The sequence below is a fragment of the Notechis scutatus genome, chromosome 2, assembly GCF_049901735.1.
Source record: "Notechis scutatus isolate UNSWTSFEM ecotype Mainland chromosome 2, rNotScu1.2, whole genome shotgun sequence".
Taxonomy (NCBI): Eukaryota; Metazoa; Chordata; class Lepidosauria; order Squamata; family Elapidae; genus Notechis; species Notechis scutatus.
The window spans coordinates 236,107,006-236,131,410 of NC_142010.1; the positions used below are offsets into that span (position 1 = coordinate 236,107,006).

The window sequence follows — 24,405 nt, forward strand, 5'->3', positions numbered from 1 at the left end:
GAGATCAGAATCAGAGATCACTACTGAACTCGCTGCCTCCGTAGCTAACCTTCAGGCCTCTCCCAATCCGCCCCGGGCTCCGAATCCGCCCACCTTAGACTCCAGCCTATAAAATACGAGGTCGGCGGGTTGTGCTTACCCTGCTTTGTTAAAGGAGAGTTGGGACCCGGTGGTGGACGAGGAGAAGTGCGGCCAGCGGGAATACTTCGTCATGGCACCTATTGGAGGGAGCTCTAAAGCAAAGAAGGTAAAAAGAACAAGTGGCCGTTCGGGACGCATTTCTCTATTCTCTTTTGCAGGGAACGAAATACAAGGAAAGGGCCCCTCTTGTTGGCGAGGTTGCCTATTAAAGTACCATTCCTCTCATTGGGAGGCTCTTGCAAACTTCTTGGAATTAGAAGAGTAGAAGCGATGGCGAGGAATGGTTAGAAGAGGAAAGTACCAACACGAGTTGAGAAAAAATGAATGCCAACTATCTTTTCTCACTTGGCTTTTTTACTCAAGTTTTACTGCTATGGTTAGATCCGTGGCGTAAAACAACCAGGGAACACAAACCTTGTTCTGATATTACTTATTCCGATTTTTTTTATTCTTTATTTTGTGATGCATACAATATTTTCTTGTATAACATTGATAGAAGTTAATGTGGGGTGATTTAATTGATGGCAGAAATAGCTGCCCAATTGTATTCCCTGCATTTGGGAAAAGATAGTTATACAACACTTTCCATAGTTCTAACTTATGCATCCACAGACATATAATGTAATGACATAGTAGCCCCATTCTGGGACCATCAGGATTCCGGATAAAGCTGGTTCAGTCAAGACTGAAAGCTGAGTCACAATTTATCACAAAATATACGAAGTACATGCAAAAATTGGATTTTTTATCCTTTTAGAGAGGAGATGCATTGCTTTAAAATTGCACACAACATGTAAATAAAAACTAATACTTTTCTATTATGAGTAGAACTTATAAAAAGAAAAGTTACACTGTCTGAGCTAAGGACAGAACTGACTCTGATAATAGATGATTAATATTTGTGAAGTTATAAATTTAAATGAAAGTCACTGAAGAAAACCTAGAAGGATTATTTGATATAATCAATGCTACTTTTTAATATTACGAAGAACCAAATTTTAAAGTGTTTTAGGAATCATCAGTAAAATTCATATAAGTTGAAAGTTAATAAAACCAGAGGGTTAACCAATTAGCATTAATTAAGAGATTCTTCATGAGAAATCCTGGTGCTTTACAAATTTTCCATGTGATTCTTACTTCATTAGAATAGTTAATTTAATCATATATAATTGAAATTATTTGATCAATTTTTGATTAATGTATTTCCATGGTGTTAGGGTGAGATCCAATTCATATTGTTTTCATTTGGAAATCAGAGTTTTATAAGTTTGATCTGATCAAGTAATCTGGAAAAAAAGCTAAAAAGTGTGTGTAGGGGGAAAGAAACATGCAAGAACAATTGAGTCTGATAGTAAACAACAAATTTCTGCAGTTATGAAAAGTTAACAGGACAGCTGTCATACCTTATGAGTATGATATGGAGGGCTAAATACTCTCAATGGTATTTTGCCATTTTTTTTTTTAGAATAATTGAATATAAAACTTTTTAGGAAAATATAACTTCAAAAAGTAGACCAGATACTTCTCTGACTGAAGGGTAGGAAAAACACCAAGAAGCAATTTCAGCCGACTAATGGTCATGGTAATTTTGCTCTTAGTAGATTTTATACTCCATTCCTAGCATCTTCAGGAAGAGTTGAAAAACACCTCTAGCTGAAATCCATTGCTGTAGAGCAGTGGCCTCCAAACTTTTGGGTACCAGGGACCAGTTCCATGGAGAGATGTTTTTCCATATACTGGAGGGGGTGTGGCTTTGCATGTTGCCTGTATGCCATGGATGAGGCTACGCTTGTTTGCGCAGAACCAGTTTCTGGCATGCCACGGCCCGGTGCTGGTCCACATACTAGAGTTGGGGATTCCTGCTGTAGTGTAGACATTCATTATCTGCATGTACCCTTGTCTGATTCAGTATATAGCTTTGAATAAATTCCTCTGTCTTTTTACATTTAGTTAAAGAAAATACAAGAAGTTAACACTTACCAGAGTTCCAGTAATCCTATTAGTCAAAGTTATTCTGTACCCACCCACTTTCTTTGGTTAAGAAGGCGATAGCACTTTAAACTACCATAGTTAGGATAAACTCTGAAAGCATGTAATCAGTTGTTTGCAGTCTGATTCCACTTCCTTTTATATCTAATTCCACCATTACATTTTTTCAGACGTAATCATTTCTTATAGTCACACTGAACACTACAGTGGTTTTAAGTCCAGAAGAAATTTAAATTTTGACTGCATGTGTTGGCTGTTAAAGTCTTCTCTAAATATTCTGGAATTGTGTATTGCAAAATAGAGTACAAAGTTTACATTAAGAAGACAATTTTCCTATAACTCCTTTAGTTTTTGCTATAGAATAGTAGTAATTTACTCTTCCAAAAATGTTTTTGTACCCACACACTGAAGGGGATAAATAATGTATAAAGAGTATACAGTTGGCAACTATGCTCATAGCAGTTGATACCCAATAGGTGGCTGAAGCATAAAGAGAGATTTGAATGGATATGTTGGAAAGATATTAGCAGATATTTCCTATTTAACAAGCTTGTTCATAAAAATGCTAAATATGTTAGAATATTGAATGTTAATACTTAATAATTATTAGTATCTGATAACCTCTGCTTTGGTGATAATAATCCAAGGACTGGTTGGAGAGGAATATGAGTTTCTTTAGATTTTTATCCTGCCTTTTTTTAAACATACAACTCAAAGTGGTAATGCATCCTCTTCCTATTTTCCCTATTATAACAACTCTATGAGCCACAGTGGTGCAGTGGTTAGAATGCAGTACTGCAGGCTACTTCTGTCTGCCGCCTGCAATTTGGCAGATCAAATCTCACCAGACTCAAGGTTGACTCAGCCTTCCATCCTTCCAAGATGGGTAAAATGAGGACCCAGATTGTTGGGGACAATATGCTGACTCTGAAATTGCTTAGAGTGGGCTCTAAAAGCACTGTGAAACAGTATATAAGTGTAAATGCGATTGCTATTGCTATGAGGTGCATTGGGCTGTGACTGGCTGAAAGTCACCCAGTTTGTTTTTCATGGCCAAGGTGGGACTAGAATTCACAGTCTCCTTGTTTCTAGGCAAACACCTAAACTGCTACACTAAATTGGCTTTCATCTTATAGTTACTACTGTATATGAATTAGTTTGTCTATATAGCAAATGTATACTATTGTTTGATAATACAGGTAGTCCTTGGCTTATGATTATACAGGTAATCCTGGAGGTATGACAGATCAATAATAATTGTTCAAACAAACCCCCACCCCAAAAGCTTTGTATTAGCCATCCAATCATTTGCCCTTAATGTAGAATTCTTACATTTGGGGAGCCACTGCTGCATGCCCACCTGTCTATTCCACCCCCCACATACTAGAGTAGGCCCAGTGCCCCAAAGTACTGGGCCTACTCTGCCTCCCCACAATACTCCAAACAGTCCTCTTCCACCGCTCAAAATTCATTGTTTACCTGCTGAAGAAGCGCAAAATTCAGGAGGCTGAGAAGGAGCCACATATTGTGAAACCTGAGCTAATACTGGACAAAATAACTTCATCGTCAGCAGATCCACATCAGGTTACAAAATTCAGGCTTTTCTATCCAGCACAAGGAGGAAACACTTTTGTATTTTGTGGAGTAACTCAGCAAAGCAGATTCTTTCAAATCTGCTTGCTTTGAAAAGTCAATCATAACTTCGAATAGTTGTTAAACGATGGCTACCTATACTTCAGTGCTACCGTCAGGTTCACATTCTTTTTAAAGGTTACAGGAAACGTTATTGTCATTTTAGGGTATTTTAGAACGGCTAGATGCTGGAGAAATTGTGATTGGTGATGGAGGATTTGTCATTGCTCTTGAAAAGAGAGGTTATGTAAAAGCTGGACCTTGGACTCCAGAAGCTACAGTGGAAAACCCTGAAGCAGGTAATGTATATTTATGTATTCATCAAATTAAATTTGAGGGGCTGCCACAAAGAAGAGGGGATCATATTATTCTCCAAAGCACCAGAGGACAGGACAAGAAATTATGGTTGGAAACTAATCAAAGAGAGAAGCAATCTGGAATTAAAAGAGAAACTTTCTAACAGTAAGCACAATTAACCAGTGAAACAGCTTGCCTTTAGGTGTTCCATCACTGGAGGTTTTTTAAGAAGAGACTGGACGGTCACTTGTCTGAGATTGTATAGGTTCTCCTGCTTGAGCAGGGGGCTGGATTAGAAGACCTAGTCTATTCTTTTTTTTTTTTTAATAACGTTTTATTTGGGTTTTCACACATACAAAATACAAGTAAAACATCTTTTTTGAAAATAGCATGGTCCCGGGGTGAACTTCTTTATACAGACACAAAACTCAATTTCATGCTCCTTTTTGCATTCTATTCCATATCTTATACTATTTTACATTTTCTATATAGTTTTTCCCCTCTTTTAATTTTCTCAATTTTATTTTGATTATCTCATCTCAATTCAAATCATTATATTTATACTTTGTTCTGTTTCAATTTCATATTATCTTTTCTCATTAAACAAATTTTCTCCTGTAGTTACTAATTGGAGTATGACACCTTTATATCTTTAAATTACATCCATTCAACTCTTATTTAAACTTCAATATATACATTAAGGTTATGACCTTCAATATAATACATAATACATAACTTCTAATCGAATTCTGCTTGGTACATTCTTATAATACACACTATATTATAATTCTTATAATACACACTATATTCTTTTTTTTTAAAAAGGATTGTAAATATATGTAATTATAAACTCTCATTCCATTCTAGTTCAGTTCTATCATTAATAATCATTAGAATCTTAACATCTTTAACACTTCTTTTCAATTAAATATCATACTTTCTTAAAAACACATATAATCTCCATAATTAATTTTTCCCTTATTTCTCTTCACATATGTTTTATAAATCATTAAATATACCTTTTATTACATTTATTTATTGACAAGCATTCCACTGAATTACGATAGCTATTTTATCAGACATTTTAATCATATATTGTTTCATATTTTCTAAAATTATTTCTGTTTCTAATATAACCATACTATCTTATGTACCTTTGCAGAATCCTTTTTCCCATTAAATTTTCACCCTTTATCTCTAAATAGACCCTGTTTTTCTATATTTTGTTTCTGTCCTTTATGACTTCTTTTCCTTTCTTTCTTCCTTCTCATCTTCTCCCTCCCCTTTTTACCTGCTTGTCTCTCCAGTTCTAATTCTCTCTTCTGCATTTCCCTCTTCTGTTGTTTTCTGATTTTATACTTATTTTTCACTCTATTTTTGGGGGGAGAGTTGTTTTTCCCAATCTTAAACTTTCCATTCTCTTTCTCCCTTTCCTTTTTTTCCCCCCATCTAAGATTACTTGTTCATTAAAGATGGCTTCTTCTTTGTCGCAATCATCTTCTTCTGCAGGCATTTCTTCTTGTTTCTCATAATTCCAAATCTCCATTTCTAAAAACTGAAATACGAAGCCAAAAGAACCTCTCCCTTCTTGTGCATCTTCTTTGTACTTTTTAAGTTCCATTTTCAATTCTTCTAAAAGTGGACCCATTTTAAACAGTTTTAAACAACCACCCGATTGATTTTAGTCATTCAAAACAATAACCAAGAATCCAGAAATCATCAAGTAATCCAGATAGTCCCGAGTTATATCTTCTTATTTCTTTTCGACTTTCTCTTCCTGGGGTTTTTGTTGCGATATTTCAGTTAGAATGTATCTTTTGGAAGTCTTGTTGAGATTTTGCTGTAAGTTCTTTTTTAATTCCAGGCACCTCCTCCCTTCCAGATCCTGCCCTTTTATTCTTCCTCTCTCCTTTCCTGTTTTCAAAAGCTTTTAATTATCCGGAAATCTTTATTATCCCTTTGACTTTTTATTTTCAGCATTAAATGCCTATTGATGTGAAAGTGGATTTTTTTCCAATTTCTTACTTAAGTCTCTTAGCTGTCAGTATAGGAAAAGGAGAGAAAAAAACCAAATCTTTTCCCTTTTCTGTCTCCTTCACAGCTTAAAAATCTTCTTAGGGAACAATGTTATTGTTTTTTGATAGTTTCAATTCCAGGGTACCTTATTTGTTGCTTTTGCTGTTTGACCCGGTCAACCTAAACTTTCACTTCTTATCTTCCTCCTGCACATTCTTTTCGGGTTGAGTTCTTCTTTGTGGTGGCCATTTCTGACCACCGCTGCAACTGCCTTCGGGAAAGGGAGTAATGGCCAGCTGGGGAGGAGAGATGCGGCTCTCCTCAACCCTGCAGGCAATCTCCCCCCTCTTCACCATCTCTACGGGTTGGCTTAGCCCCAAAACCAGCCGGCTCGGGGCGTTCCAGCGGCGAGCACGGATCGAAGCCTTGCAGAGACGAGATTTCAGTCTGTCGCTGAAGAAGCTCAAACCGGAAGTTCCCAGCTCTAGTCTATTCTAAATTCTAAATCAAATATTTGGAATTGGATAGTGACCCAGTTGTAGAATAAACATATTGCTCCAGTCCAGATAAAATTAGTTACAGGTAGTCCTCAATTGACAACAGTTCATTTAGTGACAATTCAAAGCTACCACATTGAAAAAAGTGACTTACGACCATTTTTCATACTTATGACCACTGTAGCATCCCTATGGTCATGTGATTTACATTCAGATGCTTGACAACTGATTCATATTTATGGTGGTTGCACTATGTGAACATCTTTTGCAACCTTCTGACAAGCAGTCAATGAGGAAGCCAGATTCACGTAACAACCATGTTACTAATTTAACAACTGCAGTGATTCACTAAAAAAATGTGGACAGAAAAGTCATAAAATGGAACAAAACTCACTTAACAAATTTCTCAGCAACATAAATCCGGGGCTCAGTTGTGGTTATAAGTCAAGGATTATCTGTATTAGTAAGGCTTCGAATTTCATTTGCTAAAGACATAACCATATTTTGCTTAACTTCTTTGAGTTATTCAATCATAATGAATTAGGTAGACACAGTTCACCACATTCTGTATGTACTACTGAAAATAGTTCTATTTATATTTCCTGTTCTTATCTATAGCTAACTTTTATTGTTTTTTCAAGCAGGGAAAAGAAAGTTAGAAACATTGTTTGCCCAAATCAACATCTGTGAAGTGAGCCTAGCGTTCCTCCTAATTTAAATGTCTTGTTTATCTATAGGGATCTGCATGTGGAATAATTTAATTAATAATTCTTCATGTACCATTTACAAGCTGTGATGTGCAGGATTTCTTCGAGCTAAAGTAATGGTTTTTCTAAACAAGTCAATTATGACTTTCTAACTATAGTTACAGAAAAATGTCGAGTCATTTAAAAAAATTAACTCAAGATACTTCGAACAAAACGGGACATATAGATGAAACTCGAAAAATTAGAATATCATGCAAAAGTTCATTTATTTCAGTAATGCAACTTAAAAGGTGAAACTAATATATGAGATAGACTCATTACATGCAAAGCAAGATAGATCAAGCCATGATTTGTCATAATTGATGATTATGGCTTGCAGCTCATGAAAACCCCAAATCCACAATCTCAGAAAATTAGAATATTACATGCAATCAATAAAACAAGGATTGTACATAGAACAATATCGGACCTCTGAAAAGTATAAGCATGCATATGTACTCAGCACTTGGTTTGGGCACCTTTTGCAGCAATTACTGCCTCAATGCGGTGTGGCATGGAAGCTATCAGCCTGTGGCACTGCTGAGGTGTTATGGAAGACCAGGATGCTTCAATAGCGGCCTTCAGCTCTTCTGCATTGTTCGGTCTCATGTCTCTCATCTTTCTCTTGGCAATGTCCCATAGATTCTCTATGGGGTTCAGGTCAGGCGAGTTTGCTGGCCAGTCAAGCACAGTAATCCCACGGTCATTGAACCGGGTTTTGGTGCTTTTGGCAGTGTGGGCAGGTACCAAGTCCTGCTGGAAAATGAAGTCAGCATCCCCATAAAGCTCGTCTGCAGAAGGAAGCATGAAGTGCTCCAAAATCTCCTGGTAGACGGCTGCGTTGACCCTGGACTTAATGAAGCACAGTGGACCAACACCAGCAGATGACATGGCTCCCCAAATCAACACAGACTGTGGAAACTTCACACTGGACTTCAAGCATCTTGCAGTGTGTGCCTCTCCATTCTTCCTCCAGACTCTGGGTCCTTGGTTTCCAAATGAGATGCAAAAGTTGCTCTCATCAGAAAAGAGGACTTTGGACCACTGAGCAACAGACCAGTTCTGTTTTTCTTTAGCCTAGGTAAGACGCTTCTGACGTTTGTTGTTCAGGAGCAGCTTGACAAGAGGAATACAACATTTGAAGCTCATGTCCAGGATCCGTCTGTGTGTGATGGCTCTTGATGCACTGACTCCATCCTCAGTTCACTCCTTAGGAAAGTCTCCCCAACACTTTTGAATGGCCTTTTCCTGACAATCCTCTCCAGGCTGCGGTCATCCCTGTTGCTTGTGCACCATTTTCTTCCACACTTTTCCCCTTCCACATAACTTTCTATTAATGTGCTTTGATACAGCACTTTGGGAACATCCAACTTCTTTTGCAATTACCTTTTGAATCTTTCCCTCCTTAAGGAGGGAGTCAATGATGGTTTTCTGCACAACTGTCAGGTCAGCAGTCTTTCCCATGATTGTGATTCCTACTGAACCAGACAGAGACCATTTAAAGGCTCAGGAACCCTTTGCAGATGTTATGGCTTAATTAGCTGATTAGAGTGGGACACTTTGAGCCTAGAATATTGAATCTTTTCACAATATTCTAATTTTCTGAGATTGTGGATTTGGGGTTTTCATGAGCTGTAAGCCATAATCATCTCATAAACATCACGGCTTGAACTATCTTGCTTTGCATGTAATGAGTCTATCTCATATATTAGTTTCACCTTTTAAGTTGCATTACTGAAATAAATGAACTTTTGCACGATATTCTAATTTTCTGAGTTTCATCTGTAGAATCATAGAGGCAATATGTTTGTATAGTGCTAACAGTAAGTTTAACTCTTGACTTTGCTTCAATATTTGGTAGTTCGTCAGCTTCATCGAGAATTCCTCAGGGCTGGAGCAAACGTTTTACAGACATTCAGCTTTTATGCCAGTGATGATAAATTAGAGAACAGAGGAAACTATGCCGCTGATACATTTTCTGTAAGTAGTTTCAACCACTTTTTATTAGTAATTTTGACAAGTAAGCAGAGTTTTAAAAATTGTTCTGACCAAGCCTCATTCAAAGCAAACACCAGAGATAAAAGCAAAACCTTTTTAATGCTTCTCTGTGAATTGCGTTCATTCATAGTAAAACGCTATTAAAAACTAATTGTCCCAGATAAGAACAAGCCTTGCCAAGGTTGTGCAAGGCTGCCAAGAACACTAGATTAAATTGCAAGGAAATAATCAAAACCAAAAGTCTCCAAACACAAACCAGGATAGTCCGAACTTCCACAAGACTTGAAGTGCAAGAATTTCTTTGCTTCCTGCAAAGAATCCCACCTCCGAGGACTGGCTTTTATCCCTTAAGGGAGGGGCCATCACCTTGCAGCCTTACTCCCAAGTCGCCTGTGCTGCTGTGGCTGCTCTTTCCTTCAAGCAATCCTACGTGCATGCACACTAGGAATAGGCTCCTCGGGGTCCTCTGCATCACTGCTGCCAACCTCCACAAGCTCCAAAGGCAGCACCCCATTCTCTGATAGTCCTCGCCCCATCCCTGAATCATCCGAGTCTTTGCTCTCCGAGACTGCTGCCGGCGAACCACAACAAAAATGTATATTTAATCTTGATACTTTCGTGTTGCTACAGTTGAAGCAAAAGTATTCAGGTAATCCTCAACTTAAGACCACAGTTGGAACCAGAATGTTCATCTCTAAGCAATGCAGTTGTTAAATAAACCATACCCAATTTTACAACCTTTTTGTCATGGTCATTCAGTGAGCCACTGTGGTCATTACACAAACCACATAGTTGTTAAATGAACAACTGGTTTCCCCCCACTGACTTTGCTTGTTGGAAGCTCCCTTTTGAATGGCAATGGTAATTAAATGACCACAGGACACTGCAATGCTCGTAAATGCATGCCAGTTGCCAGGTACCCAAATTGTGATCACATCACTGTGTTGTGGTTCGCCAGCAGCAGGTCTCAAGAGAGTGAGGACTTGGATGAGGGGCCTGCATGTGATGCAGGGATAGGGCCAGGACCATCAGGGAGTGGAAAGCTGCCTTCAGAGATTGTGCCCCTCATTACCTGCACATTCTGGACAGGGACAAGCAAAGATCCAGATGTAGCCTGCAGGCCATAAAATGTCCAGGTCTAGTCTGGACACATGCTGATCTGCCATCCCTGGCTCAAACTCCTTACCCCAAAATGGGCGATTACTTACTATGTACATTAAATTGGTCAGAGTCATCTCTCTTAATAAGGCTTCCACAATTTCTGTATCCTTTTGATCGGTTTCCCTTGGTTAGGTGTAATTAATCAGATTGGACAAAGGTCAAGTTTAAAGGGTAAGCTGCACTTCTCCAATACTGTATATACTGTATTTCTGTAGGCTACTGCAACTGGAAATGATCGAAGTGTTGCTCCATTCTCATGTATAAATCAAAAGTATGCCAGTTAACACTTGACAACCATTGCTTGCTTTGTGGAATTGCTGACTGATAAAATGCACAATACTTTTAACTGTATAATATAGGTCATTTAAATTTTTTTCTTACACTATTATGTATATTATTTAATACCCTGTTTTGAAGAGGCCTGAAGACTAAGTTCTTTACTCAGGCCTTTGATAAGGGTAACTGAAGCCTTCTTTTAATCTAGGTCGTTTCCATCAGGTTTGTCATTCTGCCATCTACTCTTTTTTTGTTTCTTGTTAATGCCTTGTTTCCATGTTTTCAATCACTTGTAAACCACTAACAGTCACTAGGAGTTGGGCAGCATGCACATTTAAATAATGATAATAAAAATTCACACTTTAATCTTTTTATACCATTAGGGCCAAAAAATTAATGAAGCTGCTTGTGACATTGCAAAAGAAGTTGCTCAAGAAGGTGATGCTTTGGTGGCTGGAGGTGTTAGTCAAACACCTTCCTACTTAAGCTGCAAGAGTAAAACTGAAGTAAAAACGATCTTTCGAAAGCAGTTGCAAGTTTTTATCAAAAAAGAGGTGGACTTCCTGATTGCAGAGGTAAATAAATTCACTGACAAATTACAAGTATTGCTTATCTGGAGACAAGGACTTCGTTGCTTTATAATGGAAATATCAATGCTTTGGAGCATCAGAATCTGTTAGTATCTTTATGTTATTTTTACTCTTAATGACATAAGGACAGAAGAGGCAAATGGGATTGCAGTGAGGAAGAGACTTGGCAAAGCTTTATTGCACAAGAAAGCTTTAATTTGTGCAAAATCTGTGTTCATCTCCTAGTTGAATTATATTCTACCTCAGTTGTACTTCAAATTCCAAGACCTTTCTTGATAATACGATGCACAGACACATGAAACCATATACATATATAGATATATTTATATCCTTCCTTTGGCCTCAGACAAAAGCATTGAATTGAAGCGCTTGGAAAGTTCTCACACTAAATTAAGAAAATTCACTATTCTAAGATTTAAAGTAAGTTACTATATGGTTAAAGATACCTTTGGTAGTATAGGTGGGAATGGGACAACTTGATGTGGCAAACTCATCCACAGCCGACTTGATGCGGCAAACTCATTGCAACCAACTTGCAGCGGGCGAACTTGCCATGGCAAACTCACTACAAGACAACTCATTGTGGGACAATTTAACAATTCTATTTAAAATAAATAAAAATTATTCTATTTTTTTTCATTCACATTTCATTCTGTCTCCTTTTGCATCCTTTCTTTAATGATTCTACTCCATCATTTCTTTGATATTAGTGTAACTCTTTTCCCTCAGCAAGTTGTCCTGTGGCAAAATGGCCATGGTGAGTTGGCTGTGGTTAGTTGGCTGTGGCAGGTTGGTCTTGGCAAGCTGGCCGCGGCGAATTGTCATAGACCCTAGTAGAGGTATCCCTTGCTTACAACTATGAAAAGTGACTTATGACTGTTTTTTACACTTACGACCATTGCAGCATCCCCATGGTCACGTGATCAAAATTTGGACACTTGGCCCCTGGCTCATATTTATGATCCAATTGCAGTGTCCTGGGGTCATGTGATCACCTTTTGCGCCTTTCTGCCAAAGTCAGTGGGGAAGCCAGATTCACTTTACAAATGTGTTACTAACTTTATCAGCTACGGTGATTCACTTAACACCTGTGGCAAGAAATGTTTTTTAACATGGGGCAAAACTGACTTAACAACTGCCTCGCTTAGCAGTGGAAATTTTGGGCTCAGTTCAGGGGTGGGATTTAACCGGTGTTACTACCAGTTTGGTGACTACGTACACACTGCGCGTGTGTGTAAAAGAACCTTAAGCTGTGCCGCTTGGACAGCTGAAAAGCGGTGCACGCAGGTGCGCAGCATTTGAAAAGCCTCTTTTTCCCTGCTTTTTCAACCTCAGCTGTGCCGCGCAAAGCAGCTGAGGTTGAAAAAGCAGGAAATAAAGGACAGGTAAGAGCCCGGACAGGCGGGTGGGCCAAACAGCAACAAACACAGAACCGGTTCGGTGTCTGCTGCTCTTCAGAGCTATCAGTTCTATAGAACCAGGCAGAACTGGTAGCATCCCACCCCTGGCTCAATTGTGATCATAAGTCAAGTAAATATCTGGAACTAGTCTTTAGAAACAACTTGGCTTCTTATTTTTATCTTGACATATTGCCTTTTTTTTTAAACAAATGTTCCTCAACTTGTTTTCTAAACTCCTTTTTGTAAATTGTTGCTAGTATTTTGAACATGTTGAAGAAGCCACATGGGCAGTTGAAACTTTAAAAGAATCTGGGTTGCCAGTTGCAGTTACTCTATGCATTGGCCCAGAAGGAGACATGGATGGTGTACCACCAGGAGAATGTGCTGTTCGACTAGTTAATGCTGGTAAGATGTTATTTTCATTATCAATTTTGATTCAAACTTCATTCCTGGCAATTTCATGGATGTGTCCATATAATTTTATTGGCAATAATATAGAAGAAGCAATTTGTTGTTGCCTTCAGGGATACTTTCCAAGGTAGCCTAAGTTCTGATATTCCTATCTAAGATTTAAAAGAGTTAAAGAAAGGCATTGTGCTTCTCTCTGTCTCTCTCTCTCTTTTTTTGGCTTTTTAGTGATTTTCATCACAACAAAAATATAGCTTCTCACCATTTTTAAGGTGATTCCATTCAAACATCTTTAAAATGCAGTTAGTTTTACAAAAGATTAAAAGAGGTGAATGCTGAGCATTATCTTTAAAAATCTTGACCCTAAAAAGTATTACAGAAAATGTTGCTTCTTGTTTCTTAGGGGCTTCTATTGTTGGAATAAACTGCCACTTTGATCCAGCTACTTGTCTTAGAACTATAAAACTCATGAAGGAAGGTTTGGCAGCTGCAAAACTAAAAGCACACCTGATGTCACAGCCACTTGCTTTTCATACCCCTGATTGTGGGAAGCAGGGTTTTATTGATCTACCAGAGTTTCCTTTTGGTAAGATTACATTGCTCTTTTTTATAGTTATTAAGGTAGGAGAAAAATAGTGCAAAAAGATTAAAATCAGATACATGCTGGGATTAAAACTGCACAAATAATTTTAGAAAAGACTTGCATATGGTTGGTCTGAAATGAAATCTACGCTTAAAATGCAGGTAAATATTGGATAACTTAAACCAAAATAAAGAAATTTTTCAAGAGTAACCTAAGGTACAAGGATGTATAATATAGATTAGATTGTGATGATTTCTTCACAGATACTTTAACTGGAACAGACACAGGTACATTAAAATATGTTTGTCTTCCTTTTAAATAATAAAACTGTTGTATCCTGAAATACAAGTAGTAAACTGCAATCTAGTTATTTTTTATTTCACAAAATATAATGCAGAAAGTTCTGTGATTATCCCTATAAAGAGAGAATAGTCAATTCTAACTGGAAAAATTACTGATTAGGAAAATAGAAGTGAAGATGCTGTTCACTCAAGGATGTGTACTCAGTTGATTTATATTTTTAGATATTCACATAAGCATGATTTGAATTGAAAACCAAAATATTCAAAAGACACCATACTGGAGAAAGCTATTGATTGGGTTGAATGTAATAGGGCAGACCGAGTTTTAAAAATTACTTAAGAGAAATGCTTATAGAAAATATTATGGAAACAAAAGACCCTGTGAAATGGAACTGACTGGAGCACAATATTTATTTCCTCTCAAAAAATAGAGTAAAAAAGATGCATCATGAGGAAACATTTCAGAATCCAGAAATGTTCCTTGGTTCTATGCCTCTAGACTAGGACTCCCCAGAACTACAATGGAAAAAATAGAAATAGAAAAAATTAGTTGGCACTGGGATTTAGACAATTCCATTTAAATATCCCAAATTCAAAGATAAGGAGGCTCTGTGGCGCAGTGGTTAGAGTGCAGTACTGCAAGCTATTTCTGCAGCCAGCTGCCTACAATTTGGCAGTTCAAATCCTACCAGGCTCATGGTTGACTCAGCCTTCCATCCTTCCGAGGTGGGTAAAATGAGGACCCAAATTGTTGGGTCCCCTTAAACCCCTTAGAGAGCTCTGTAAAGCACTATAAAGCGGTATACAAGTCTAAGTGCTATTGCTATTTATGTGAATTTCATATTTAAATATTTTATCAAACCAATAATATCCCCCCCCCAAAAAAAAACAACCCAAAGACAGAAACTAGGTAAGTAAAGGAAGCAAATCAAGCAAGCAAAAACTGTTCTTTGTCATATCTTTTTGAAAGATTTTGACTGTAAGGATTTATTCCTGTTATAGAGACCCATCTAGGCTAGTCCTGTTTGACAGTATTGGCACTATCAAGCAATTTCTGGTATAGTGCTTTAATTTTCAAGACTTTCATCTATTCCAACAGATGTAAGCAAGAATGGTAGTCTATTGAGGTTCTAAACCAGGAGTGTCAAACTCAATTTCATTGAGGGCCGCACCAGTGTTGTTTGACCTTGCGGGTATGTGGCCAGGTGGGTGTGACCAGCTTGATGTCACTCATGTTGAGGATGCCTGTGATGGCCTGAGCGCTCTGCCAGCGAAAATGGGCTCCCCAGCTCCATTTTCCCTGGCAGAGAGTTGCAGGAGGCCACTGTGGCAGCTGAAAATGGAGCTTGGGAGCCTGTTTTCATGGCAGAAGCACTGCAGGCTGGATTTCTAGAGCAGCCCCATGGGCCAGATCTAAGCACCCCGCAGGCAGGATCAGCCCCCGGGCCTTGAGTTTGAAACCCCTGTTCTAAACTAAACTACTGAGGTTCTAAACTAAACTGAGGTTCAGTTTAAAGCATTTTCTATCTTTGGATTTCTTATACTAATCTATAAAATTAGAGTAACAGCTGTTCCTTGTGAACACTCTGAAAAAGTTCAACGAACACATGATATATCTGTTTTTCGTCTTCCAACCCTTTCCTTGATTCACCTTCCTGAAACATGTTTTTCTTTTAAAGTGAAGTTTCAAGTGCAATGATTTAAGTGATACTGAGGCTGAGCTCTTTGAAATTTCTCCATATCTATTCTGCATTAAAATTGCTACTTTTTTCACTACATGTTATTATTTTGTTTAAAAATCCAGAGAACAAATTACATTGGAGTTGCATGTAATTCATACCTGAGAGAGTGTGTCAAAATGAATGGAATTGGATCTATCAATTGGAGGCAGACTCTGGAAAGATTTATGTCTGTCCCTATACTGTATTCTGCTGCTTGCTCGGGATGATAGGGGAAAATGAGGGACTTTACATTATTTGAATTTGCCCAAGGGCAGAAAACGGTTCAATTAGCTGTTCCCACAACTCTTCCAGTTAAAGTATTTTTTGCATTTTCCCTGGGGTTGGGCCTGTATTTAATAAATATAGGGATTGATGAAAAGAGTACAAAAATCCAGGACTTCCGGTTCGAAGGGCTTCGGCGACAGACAGAAATCCGCGATCGTGGATGGTTTCTGTCTGGGCTCGCCGCTGGAGCGCCCCGAGCCGGTTGGTTTCAGGGCTAAGCCACCCCGTAGAGGTGGTGAAGAGGGGGGAGACCGCCAGCAGGGTCGAGGAGAGCCGCATCTCTCCTCCTCAGCTGGCCATTACTCCCTTTCCCAAAGGCGGTAGCAGCGGTGGTCAGAAATGGCCACCACAAAGAAGAACTCGACCAGAAAAGAATGTGCAGGAGGAAGATAAGAAGTGAAAGTTTTGGCTGACCAGGTTAAATTGTAAAAGCAACAACCAAGGTACCCTGGAATTTAAACTTACAAAAAATAACATTGCTCCCAAAGAAGAGTCGGAAGCAGCGAAGGAAAGTGAAAAGGGAAAGGTTTGACTTTTTTTTCTTCTCTCTCCTTCCCTATACTGACAACTAAGAGACTTAAATAAGAAATCGGAAAAATCCACTTTGACATCAATAGGCAATTAAGCTGAAAATAAAACAAAATGCCAAAGGAATAATAAAGATTTCTGGACATTAAAAACTTTCTTTTTCATAAGCAGGAAGGGAGAGAAAAAGAATAAGGGCAGGATCTGGAAGAGGGAGGAGACTGCCTGGAATTAAAAAGAATCTAAAGTAAAACTTCAACAAGACTTCTAAAAGATACATTTTAACTGAAACTTTGCAACTAAATAGTAACCCCAGGAAGAGAAAGTGAAAAAAAAGAGCAAAAAAGAAACAGTTTGCGTGTATTTGGATTATTTGGTTATTTTTGGATTTTTGGTTATTATATTTGAATAACTAAAATCAATCAGGTGGCTGTTTAAAAATTTATACAATGGCACCACTTCTGGATGAATTGAAAATGGAACTTAAAAAGTACAAAGAAGATGCACAAGAAGGGAAGGGTTCTTTTGGCTTCGTTTTTCAATTCTTAGAAATGGAGATTTGGAACTATGAGAAACAACAAGAAAAGACTGCAAAACAAGAAGACTGGGACAAAGAAGAAGCTATCTTTAATGAACAAGTAATTCTATGTGGGGAAGAAAAAGGAAAGGGGGAAAAGAGAATGGAGTATTTAAGACTTAAAAAAACAACCAAAGAAAAGAAAAATAATTTGAAAAATAAGTATAATACTGGAAAGCAACAGAAAAGGGGAATACAGAAGAGAGAAATAGAGGTAGAGAGACAAGGGGGTAAAAAGGGGAGAGACTGGGGCAAGATATAGAGAAACAGGACCAATTTAGAGATAATGGGTAAAAATCTAACTGAAAAAGGGATTCTGTAAAGGTACATAAGATTGTATTGTTATATTAGTAATAGAAATAACTTTAGAAAATTGGAAACAACGTATGATTAAAATGAGGGATAAAATAGTTAGTGTAATTTAGTGAAATGTTTGTGAATAAAATAAGTGAAATAAAATAAATGAGAAAACTGAATTAGGAAGGAACAGGAACATTTTAATTAGTCAATGTTTTATAAAATATAAGTGAAGAGGGGGGGGATTAACTATGGAAAGTTTATAATTGTTCCCATAGAAGTATGATATTTAATTGAAAAGTAATGTTAAAGATGTTAAGACTTTAATGAATGTTAATATTAATGATAGAATTGAATTGGAATGGAATGTTGTTTTAATTATATACATTTATATTTTTTTCTTTTTTTAAGAATACAGTGTGTATTTTAAGAATGTACCAAGCAGAATCCGAATGGAAGTTATGTATTATATTGAATGTTACAACTTTAGGGAAAAGATATAAAGGCGTCATACTCCAATCAGTAACTACAGGAGAAATTTTGTTTAATGAGAAAAGATAATAGATAATTGAAACAGGACAGACAAAAAATATAAATACAATGATTTGAATTGAGATAAGATAATTAAAATAAAATTGAAAAAATTAAAAGAGGGGAGAAGCTATGCAGAAAATGTAAAATAGTAATAAGATATGGAATAGAATATAAAAATGAGCATGAACCTGAATTTGTGTCTGTACAAAGAAATGTAACCCGGGATTATGCTGCTTTCAAAAAAGATGTTTTATTTGTATTGTTTTTCTCTTTGTGAAAACTCAAATAAAATTTACAAAAAAAAGAAGAGTACAAAAATCCTGTTAAATGGGGTGGGGCGTGTTCTGCAGCATCAAACTTAGAAAAACTGAAAGCTGAGTGGCAAGGAATGTTTGTTTGTAAATAGTAGACAACTCCTCCAAGTGATTTTAAGTAATTTTAAGATTAGGTCAATCTTGTGGCAGGAGACTATTCCCAAAGATGGAGCCCCTCATGACAATGTCTGGAAACTTTTTAAAAGCTAAAGTAGAGTGAATAAATGCATGATTACCTAACTTGGTTCATGGAGATCAAAGTAACATATTGAGGATAATGCTAAAGTTTTATCAGCTCCGTGCATAATATTAACTGAATATTACAATGAATATTTAAAAATTCATATCATTACAGCTTTGGAGCCAAGAATTTTAACCCGATGGGATGTTCACAAATATGCCAGAGAAGCTTACAATTTAGGGATCAGATATATTGGAGGATGCTGCGGATTTGAACCATATCATATCAGAGCAATTGCTGAGGAGTTGGCCCCAGAAAAAGGTTTTTTACCCCGTGCATCTGAAAAACATGGTAGCTGGGGGAGTGATTTGAGTATGCATACTAAACCCTGGGTTAGAGCAAGGTAAGTGTACTTTTAATTTTGGTAGTAAAATAATTGATTTAAAATATAGTTACTCCTCAACTTAAAACAATTGGGAGCAGAAATTCTGTCGCTTAATGATGTGGTTATTAAAATTATCTTTCTGCTGCCATCCAGTGGTTGCCTGGATTTTTGCAGCTCAGATATTGAAAACCCAATAGAGCCAGAACATATATTATCTCTCTGCTGCCATCCAATTGATAAACTGAAAGTTTTGAGATCATTTGTTCCAGCCACCTGTCCTATTCTAGAACCCATTATTGAGATGCCTCATAGAAAAACTATCCCAGCTTCTCTTTAAATGATTTAAATGATTCTTGACTCTTGACGAATGTATCTTTTCTTTTTTGTACATTGAGAGCATTTGCACCAAGACAAATTGCTTGTTTGTCCAATCACACTTGGCCAATAAAGAATTCTATCTATCTATTCTAACAAAAGAGAGTCCAGTATTTCATGATCCAGTTTGTTCTGTTATTGAATCAACTAGAGTTCTTGGGGAATTGGGCAGTTAATAATAATAATGATGATAGTGATGATAATAATAACTTGTTGAAAAATTATTTAGATGTCTAATTATAATAAGATTCCTTATAATTTAAACTATTGTTTTTCCTTCTGTACCAAGTTTGGCCCATTTTCTCCATGATGGCCTTTCAAAGACAGCTAAGATGTTTTTGCATAGTCTTTTTCTCCAGGCTAAACAAGCCTCCAACAGTTTCTCTTCTTCCATTTGCTTTTTGGGTGCTTTCTTCTGTATATGTTCTCATAACATGTAATTCACATAACTAAACACAGTCCATATTTTGCTATCTTCTCTGCTAGGATCTTGGGAAACTTGGGAAATCAAATGTTTTGCAAAATCAGAAGTGCACTATGTCTATTACATTCCTATGGTCAGCTAAACTGATCGCAATAAAAATGGAGATTGTCATGATATATTCTGCTAAGCAATACATTATTTTCTAAATACTCACAGAATGTTTAATAATAGTTAATAATACATAATAACATAAATAATAGTTATTTAGATCCTCTTTCACCCTTTTCACTCTTTAATCCTGTGCCACTAAACCATGATTTCTCACAGATCAGAAAAAGGGTTCCAGGGTGATATTCTCAAATTCCTTCAAATCTCGTGAATGTAACTACTGGTCCTGGAGACTTAGAAACTCATTTATAGTAGCCAGGTGCAGCCTAACTTTTGATTGTCTCCATGGGATAATTGATCTGCTTAGGCCTATTTCAACAGTTCCCCTTGAAGCAAAATAGGAACTGAGAAACTTTCTTTTTCTTCCCCTTGTCACCTCTTAAGATTATCTTTCTTTACCAAGTAGTGGCTTACCCCTTCCTTTTTTCTTCCTCTTACTATCAAACTGACTTTTTATATACTTTATGAGTCTAGGTTCTATTTTCACCTGTAGGTATTAACTACTATTTGGAACTCTTTCTAGGATATTATGCCCATACATGCCTCTTCATACAGATCTGTTTCCTCTGTTTCTTGGTTTTTATAATTACTGTTGATGGTCATGACAAAATAGATTAGAAACCTGTCATTTTACATTTCTTTATAGCCACTAATTGGCTTTGTTTGTTTTGTATTTAGGGCTAGAAAAGAGTACTGGCAAAATATGTTACCTGCTTCAGGTCGGCCATTTTGTCCCTCACTGTCAAAGCCAGATGATTGGGAAGTGACCAAGGGCGATCTGATACAGCAGAAAGAAGCAACAACTGAACAACAGCTGAAAGAGCTTTTCAAGAAACAATCATTCAAATCCAAAACTGTATCTTAAATTAGCAGCAATTTAATAGCAATTAAAATTACAATCATTATTAAATGAACAGATGATGCAGGCAAATGTAATTCATAGACCTCAAACATTATCTACTTTTTCCCACATGGTAATGCAGACAGAAAAGATTCCTCATCTTTGACCCTATTGAAATAATTTTATTAAATACCATAGGACTGTCCAATTGAAAGAAAGCAGATAGACATTCTGTAGCTAAGCTAGTAAAGTGTTTTGTTTTTTTAAAGTATGCTGGCTCAATGCAATTAGAAACTCTATAAGGCCAAATTGTGATCTTTTTTCCTTTGGTTCCAGTGTTGCAGTTTGAGATTTCCATAGAAGCACAACACAGTCCTGCAGATTCTTGATTATTCTGACATACTCCTCCAGTACCCAGCTTTGGCCATTTCTGCCAGGGGTTCCATAAATGAGTCATGCTTGTGAAACCTGTGAAAATTCCATTATATAAAAGGGTTATTTCTTCAGTAACAATTGCTGGCTCCAGATTGTGCTTTTAAGTTACACTGCATTCAGTTACATTTCATTCCCAAAGTCTGGGTTTAAGATTATAGGCAAAGTATGAGTGCATTTTAGATTAGATACAATTTAGCTTCAGCTGGGTTGCTACCGTAACATAATTTTGAGGGGTGAGGCTTTTATGTAGAGCAATGTTTAGCAAAATACCAAGGTACTAAATACTTAAAAAAGCAGGTATGTTTTCAGTCTGTGATGTTTCAGTCAACCATCCTCTTAACAGATTAAATATCTGTTGCCCACTCAGGAAACCAAATAGGAAAACTTATTCCTACAATAATGTTTTTTTAAAAAATTACTTGTTTGCTTTATATTTAAGCAGACCCATATTAAACTTCAGTGCTGTTTTCTCATTGGGACAAAGGATTCCTATACTGTATTTTGGGACAGATATACAAATACTCTTCTTGATTTGGATGTTCTTAAAATTATATGTTTATAGTTTAAGCAGTTCACTCTGAGATGGACAAATAAAATTAATAAAACAAAATTTATTGCCAGTTTTGCTCCTTCCTTAGCTTTTCTGGACAAAAATAATTAAGAATATTTAGATTTGATTAAAGTAAAATAAAATGTGTACTTGTTAGTACACACCATGGTTAACTATTTTGCTAAGGCTGTTATTGAGTAACTCACACTACATTGTAATACAACACTACAGAGAACAATGCTGTAATTCCTAGCAACGGGGTATTCTTTCAACCAAACTAATGTAACTAACAATAAGTGCTTGAGATGATCTTGTTTATTCATTGCATCATGTATATTTTGCACACTTTTCCTGCATGACAAAGACACTCAAGTGTGAATATATTTGATGTTTCTAGCAAATAAGAATAAAGAATTGTCAAGTTAGTAAAGAAATGGAACAATCACTCCAGAAATAAATAAGGTTGTGTTGTTATTGATGTATTTCTAATAGTTCTTACTAAGTTCAGATTCAACTGAGATATATTTCTCTTATTGTTTGGTAACGATATATCACTTTTTAAAATTAGCACAGGGCTAATAAACTAGCACAAAGCATGAATGTAATATAATACTTCCCTATTTTATATAAATCTAACAATATAGTATAGACTTGTGCATTTTATGGCCTATGGGCCACATCCGGCCCTGGTCTGGCCTATGGCCTGGGTGACAGTGGCAATGGAGGGCAGGGGACGGCGGCATCCTCCTCCAAAACAGTTCCAGTTTCTCATATGGCCTCTTTGAAAAATTAATGATATAAAGTTTGAACTTGCCACATTTGGGTATTTTAAATATGTGTGTAAAGTTTTAAATGAACAATTTATCACATGACATGCATATGTTTTTTATAAAATATTAAATTATATAAAAAGTTAATATGTCAAATATCCCTAAGAGGAAAAATCCCTCAAAATTAGGACAGTATCGGTATTAGGCTAAAAGTTAAACATTCGTGTACCATTTTTCAGGTTCATGGAAACTTTAACTAGAGGCAGATATTCTAAGAAACCTATTTTGTAAGTAAATACAAATATGAATTGTACTTATTCATAAAATGTTTAATCAACCCTGAAATTATTCCATTAAAAAGAAATCCGCATATGTGAAGAAGAAAAAAAGATAAGCGGAAAAAACCCCAGGTAAAGTAAGAATTAATTGAAATGCACACTTTTATATGTGTAAGGAAATAATATAGACATTCAATACCGTGCATAATTATGCATAATACTATATAACAAGTTATGGTACATAAGGAACGCAAATTTACAGGATTCTTACATTGGAGTACTGGATGCAAATTGCTTCTAGTACTTACCAGCAGTTTTTAGAGAGAGTGGAGAGCTAACAAAACATTTTTGTGGAGTTAGTGAATAGTCTTATTTTTTTATCTCACCTAAACGTAACTGCTAGGGAATATGTATTTCTTTTGAATCAAGCCTGTATATCTGACCGTTATCAAAGTTTTACCATTGTCCAAGTTTTCAAGATCAAGTAATCAGATTTGTTCTTTATTACATGTATTAATAATCACACTTGGATAGTCAGTAAATATATAAGATTCAGAATGTAATACCTTGGACAGAGAGATAACCCTTGGACAAACTGGTCAACCCAGAACAAAATATAGCATTTTAATTTAACTACTTCAATTTAAAGATATGTTTTATAGTACTGTTGCACAATTTCATGAAATGTAATGAATATTCACATTGTGGCAACCTTTTCCAAAAATAGAACAAAAGCTCTTTGTGCTAAATGACTAGAAGCCAAAAAAATTCTTGAACAGCTTGTCCACAAGAATCCAAAACCAGTTTTCCTATAAAGCTGCCATCATGGAAAATATTTTTTTTTCATATCTTGTAAAAAGAGAAATAAATACTAGAAGAAAGAACACTAATACATCTTATCAACCTAACATATCTTCAAAAAAAAATTGTCCTAAGAATTACTTAATTACATTAGCTAGTCAGGAACTTCCAGGTGATTCAATGTATGGTGTATCTGAGGTCCAGAATTTGGCAACTTCTGGTATAAAATGGCAGAATCAATGTTGGTAGCTAGAAAAATGATTCTGTCTCAACCGGGCCAGTAGCAAATGCGTTTGGAATCCTTTGTATATTGCAGCTAATTTTAGTGTTCGTATTTGTTGCTACTATTGTTGTTATCTGGGCACTCATGAAGACAATGGCTGCATTTCAAAATAGTTTACTGTCACTTGTACCGTTTATCTGCTTATGCCACAATTTTTTACTTAAGAGGTTCCCTGAGCATTTAGGGGAGGAATTGATTGATACAATTGTTGCCAGAAAATGACCTTATAGGGCTGTTGTATGAGTTTTAAAAATCCTGATAACTTACATTTTTTAAATTCTTTGCTGCCATCTTGTGGTTGCCTATCCCAGTTATAACAACCTTGCTTTTTTGTTATTCCCTTCCCCCAGTATTTTTTGAGCATATCCACATCTCCCTAATTTAAGTTTGAATCCAATAGTTGTTGAGGAACATCTCTGCATGACATTATCTTCCTCTTAATCATAACTCAGAGGCAATAACAGTCAACTTCGTGAGACAGTCTGAGTGAGCCCCCATTATCCAGAAATTTCAGATGGTTGAACCTGAGGATGTGGACAAGCAGCTTTGAGCTAAGCCATCTGTTTTCTGGACCCTGCTGATTAGTTAAGGCATCATGAGAGATGGCATATGGCTGGAACCAAGT

The 24,405-nt window shown here is 36.6% G+C and overlaps 1 protein-coding gene across 1 annotated transcript; it reads left to right on the forward strand.

Moving 5' to 3' along the window:
* Positions 1-137: 137 nt before the first annotated feature.
* Positions 138-21,708, forward strand: LOC113413944 (betaine--homocysteine S-methyltransferase 1-like). The gene is made up of 8 exons (XM_026670589.2): positions 138-247; positions 3,929-4,061; positions 9,180-9,298; positions 11,137-11,328; positions 13,001-13,148; positions 13,555-13,737; positions 18,645-18,873; positions 20,501-21,708. The coding sequence occupies exons 1-8, from the start codon at positions 212-214 to the stop codon at positions 20,685-20,687; spliced, it is 1,227 nt and encodes a 408-aa protein (XP_026526374.1). The 5' UTR covers positions 138-211; the 3' UTR covers positions 20,688-21,708.
* The last annotated feature ends 2,697 nt before the right edge of the window (positions 21,709-24,405 follow it).

Excerpts from the sequence above, each read along its gene's own strand:
- LOC113413944 (XM_026670589.2), top strand. The coding sequence starts at position 212 with ATGGCACCTATTGGAGGGAGCTCTAAAGCAAAGAAG. Across the intron at positions 11,329-13,000 it reads TGGACTTCCTGATTGCAGAG|TATTTTGAACATGTTGAAGA; the intron begins GTAAATAAATTC and ends AATTGTTGCTAG. Across the intron at positions 13,738-18,644 it reads TCTACCAGAGTTTCCTTTTG|CTTTGGAGCCAAGAATTTTA; the intron begins GTAAGATTACAT and ends ATATCATTACAG.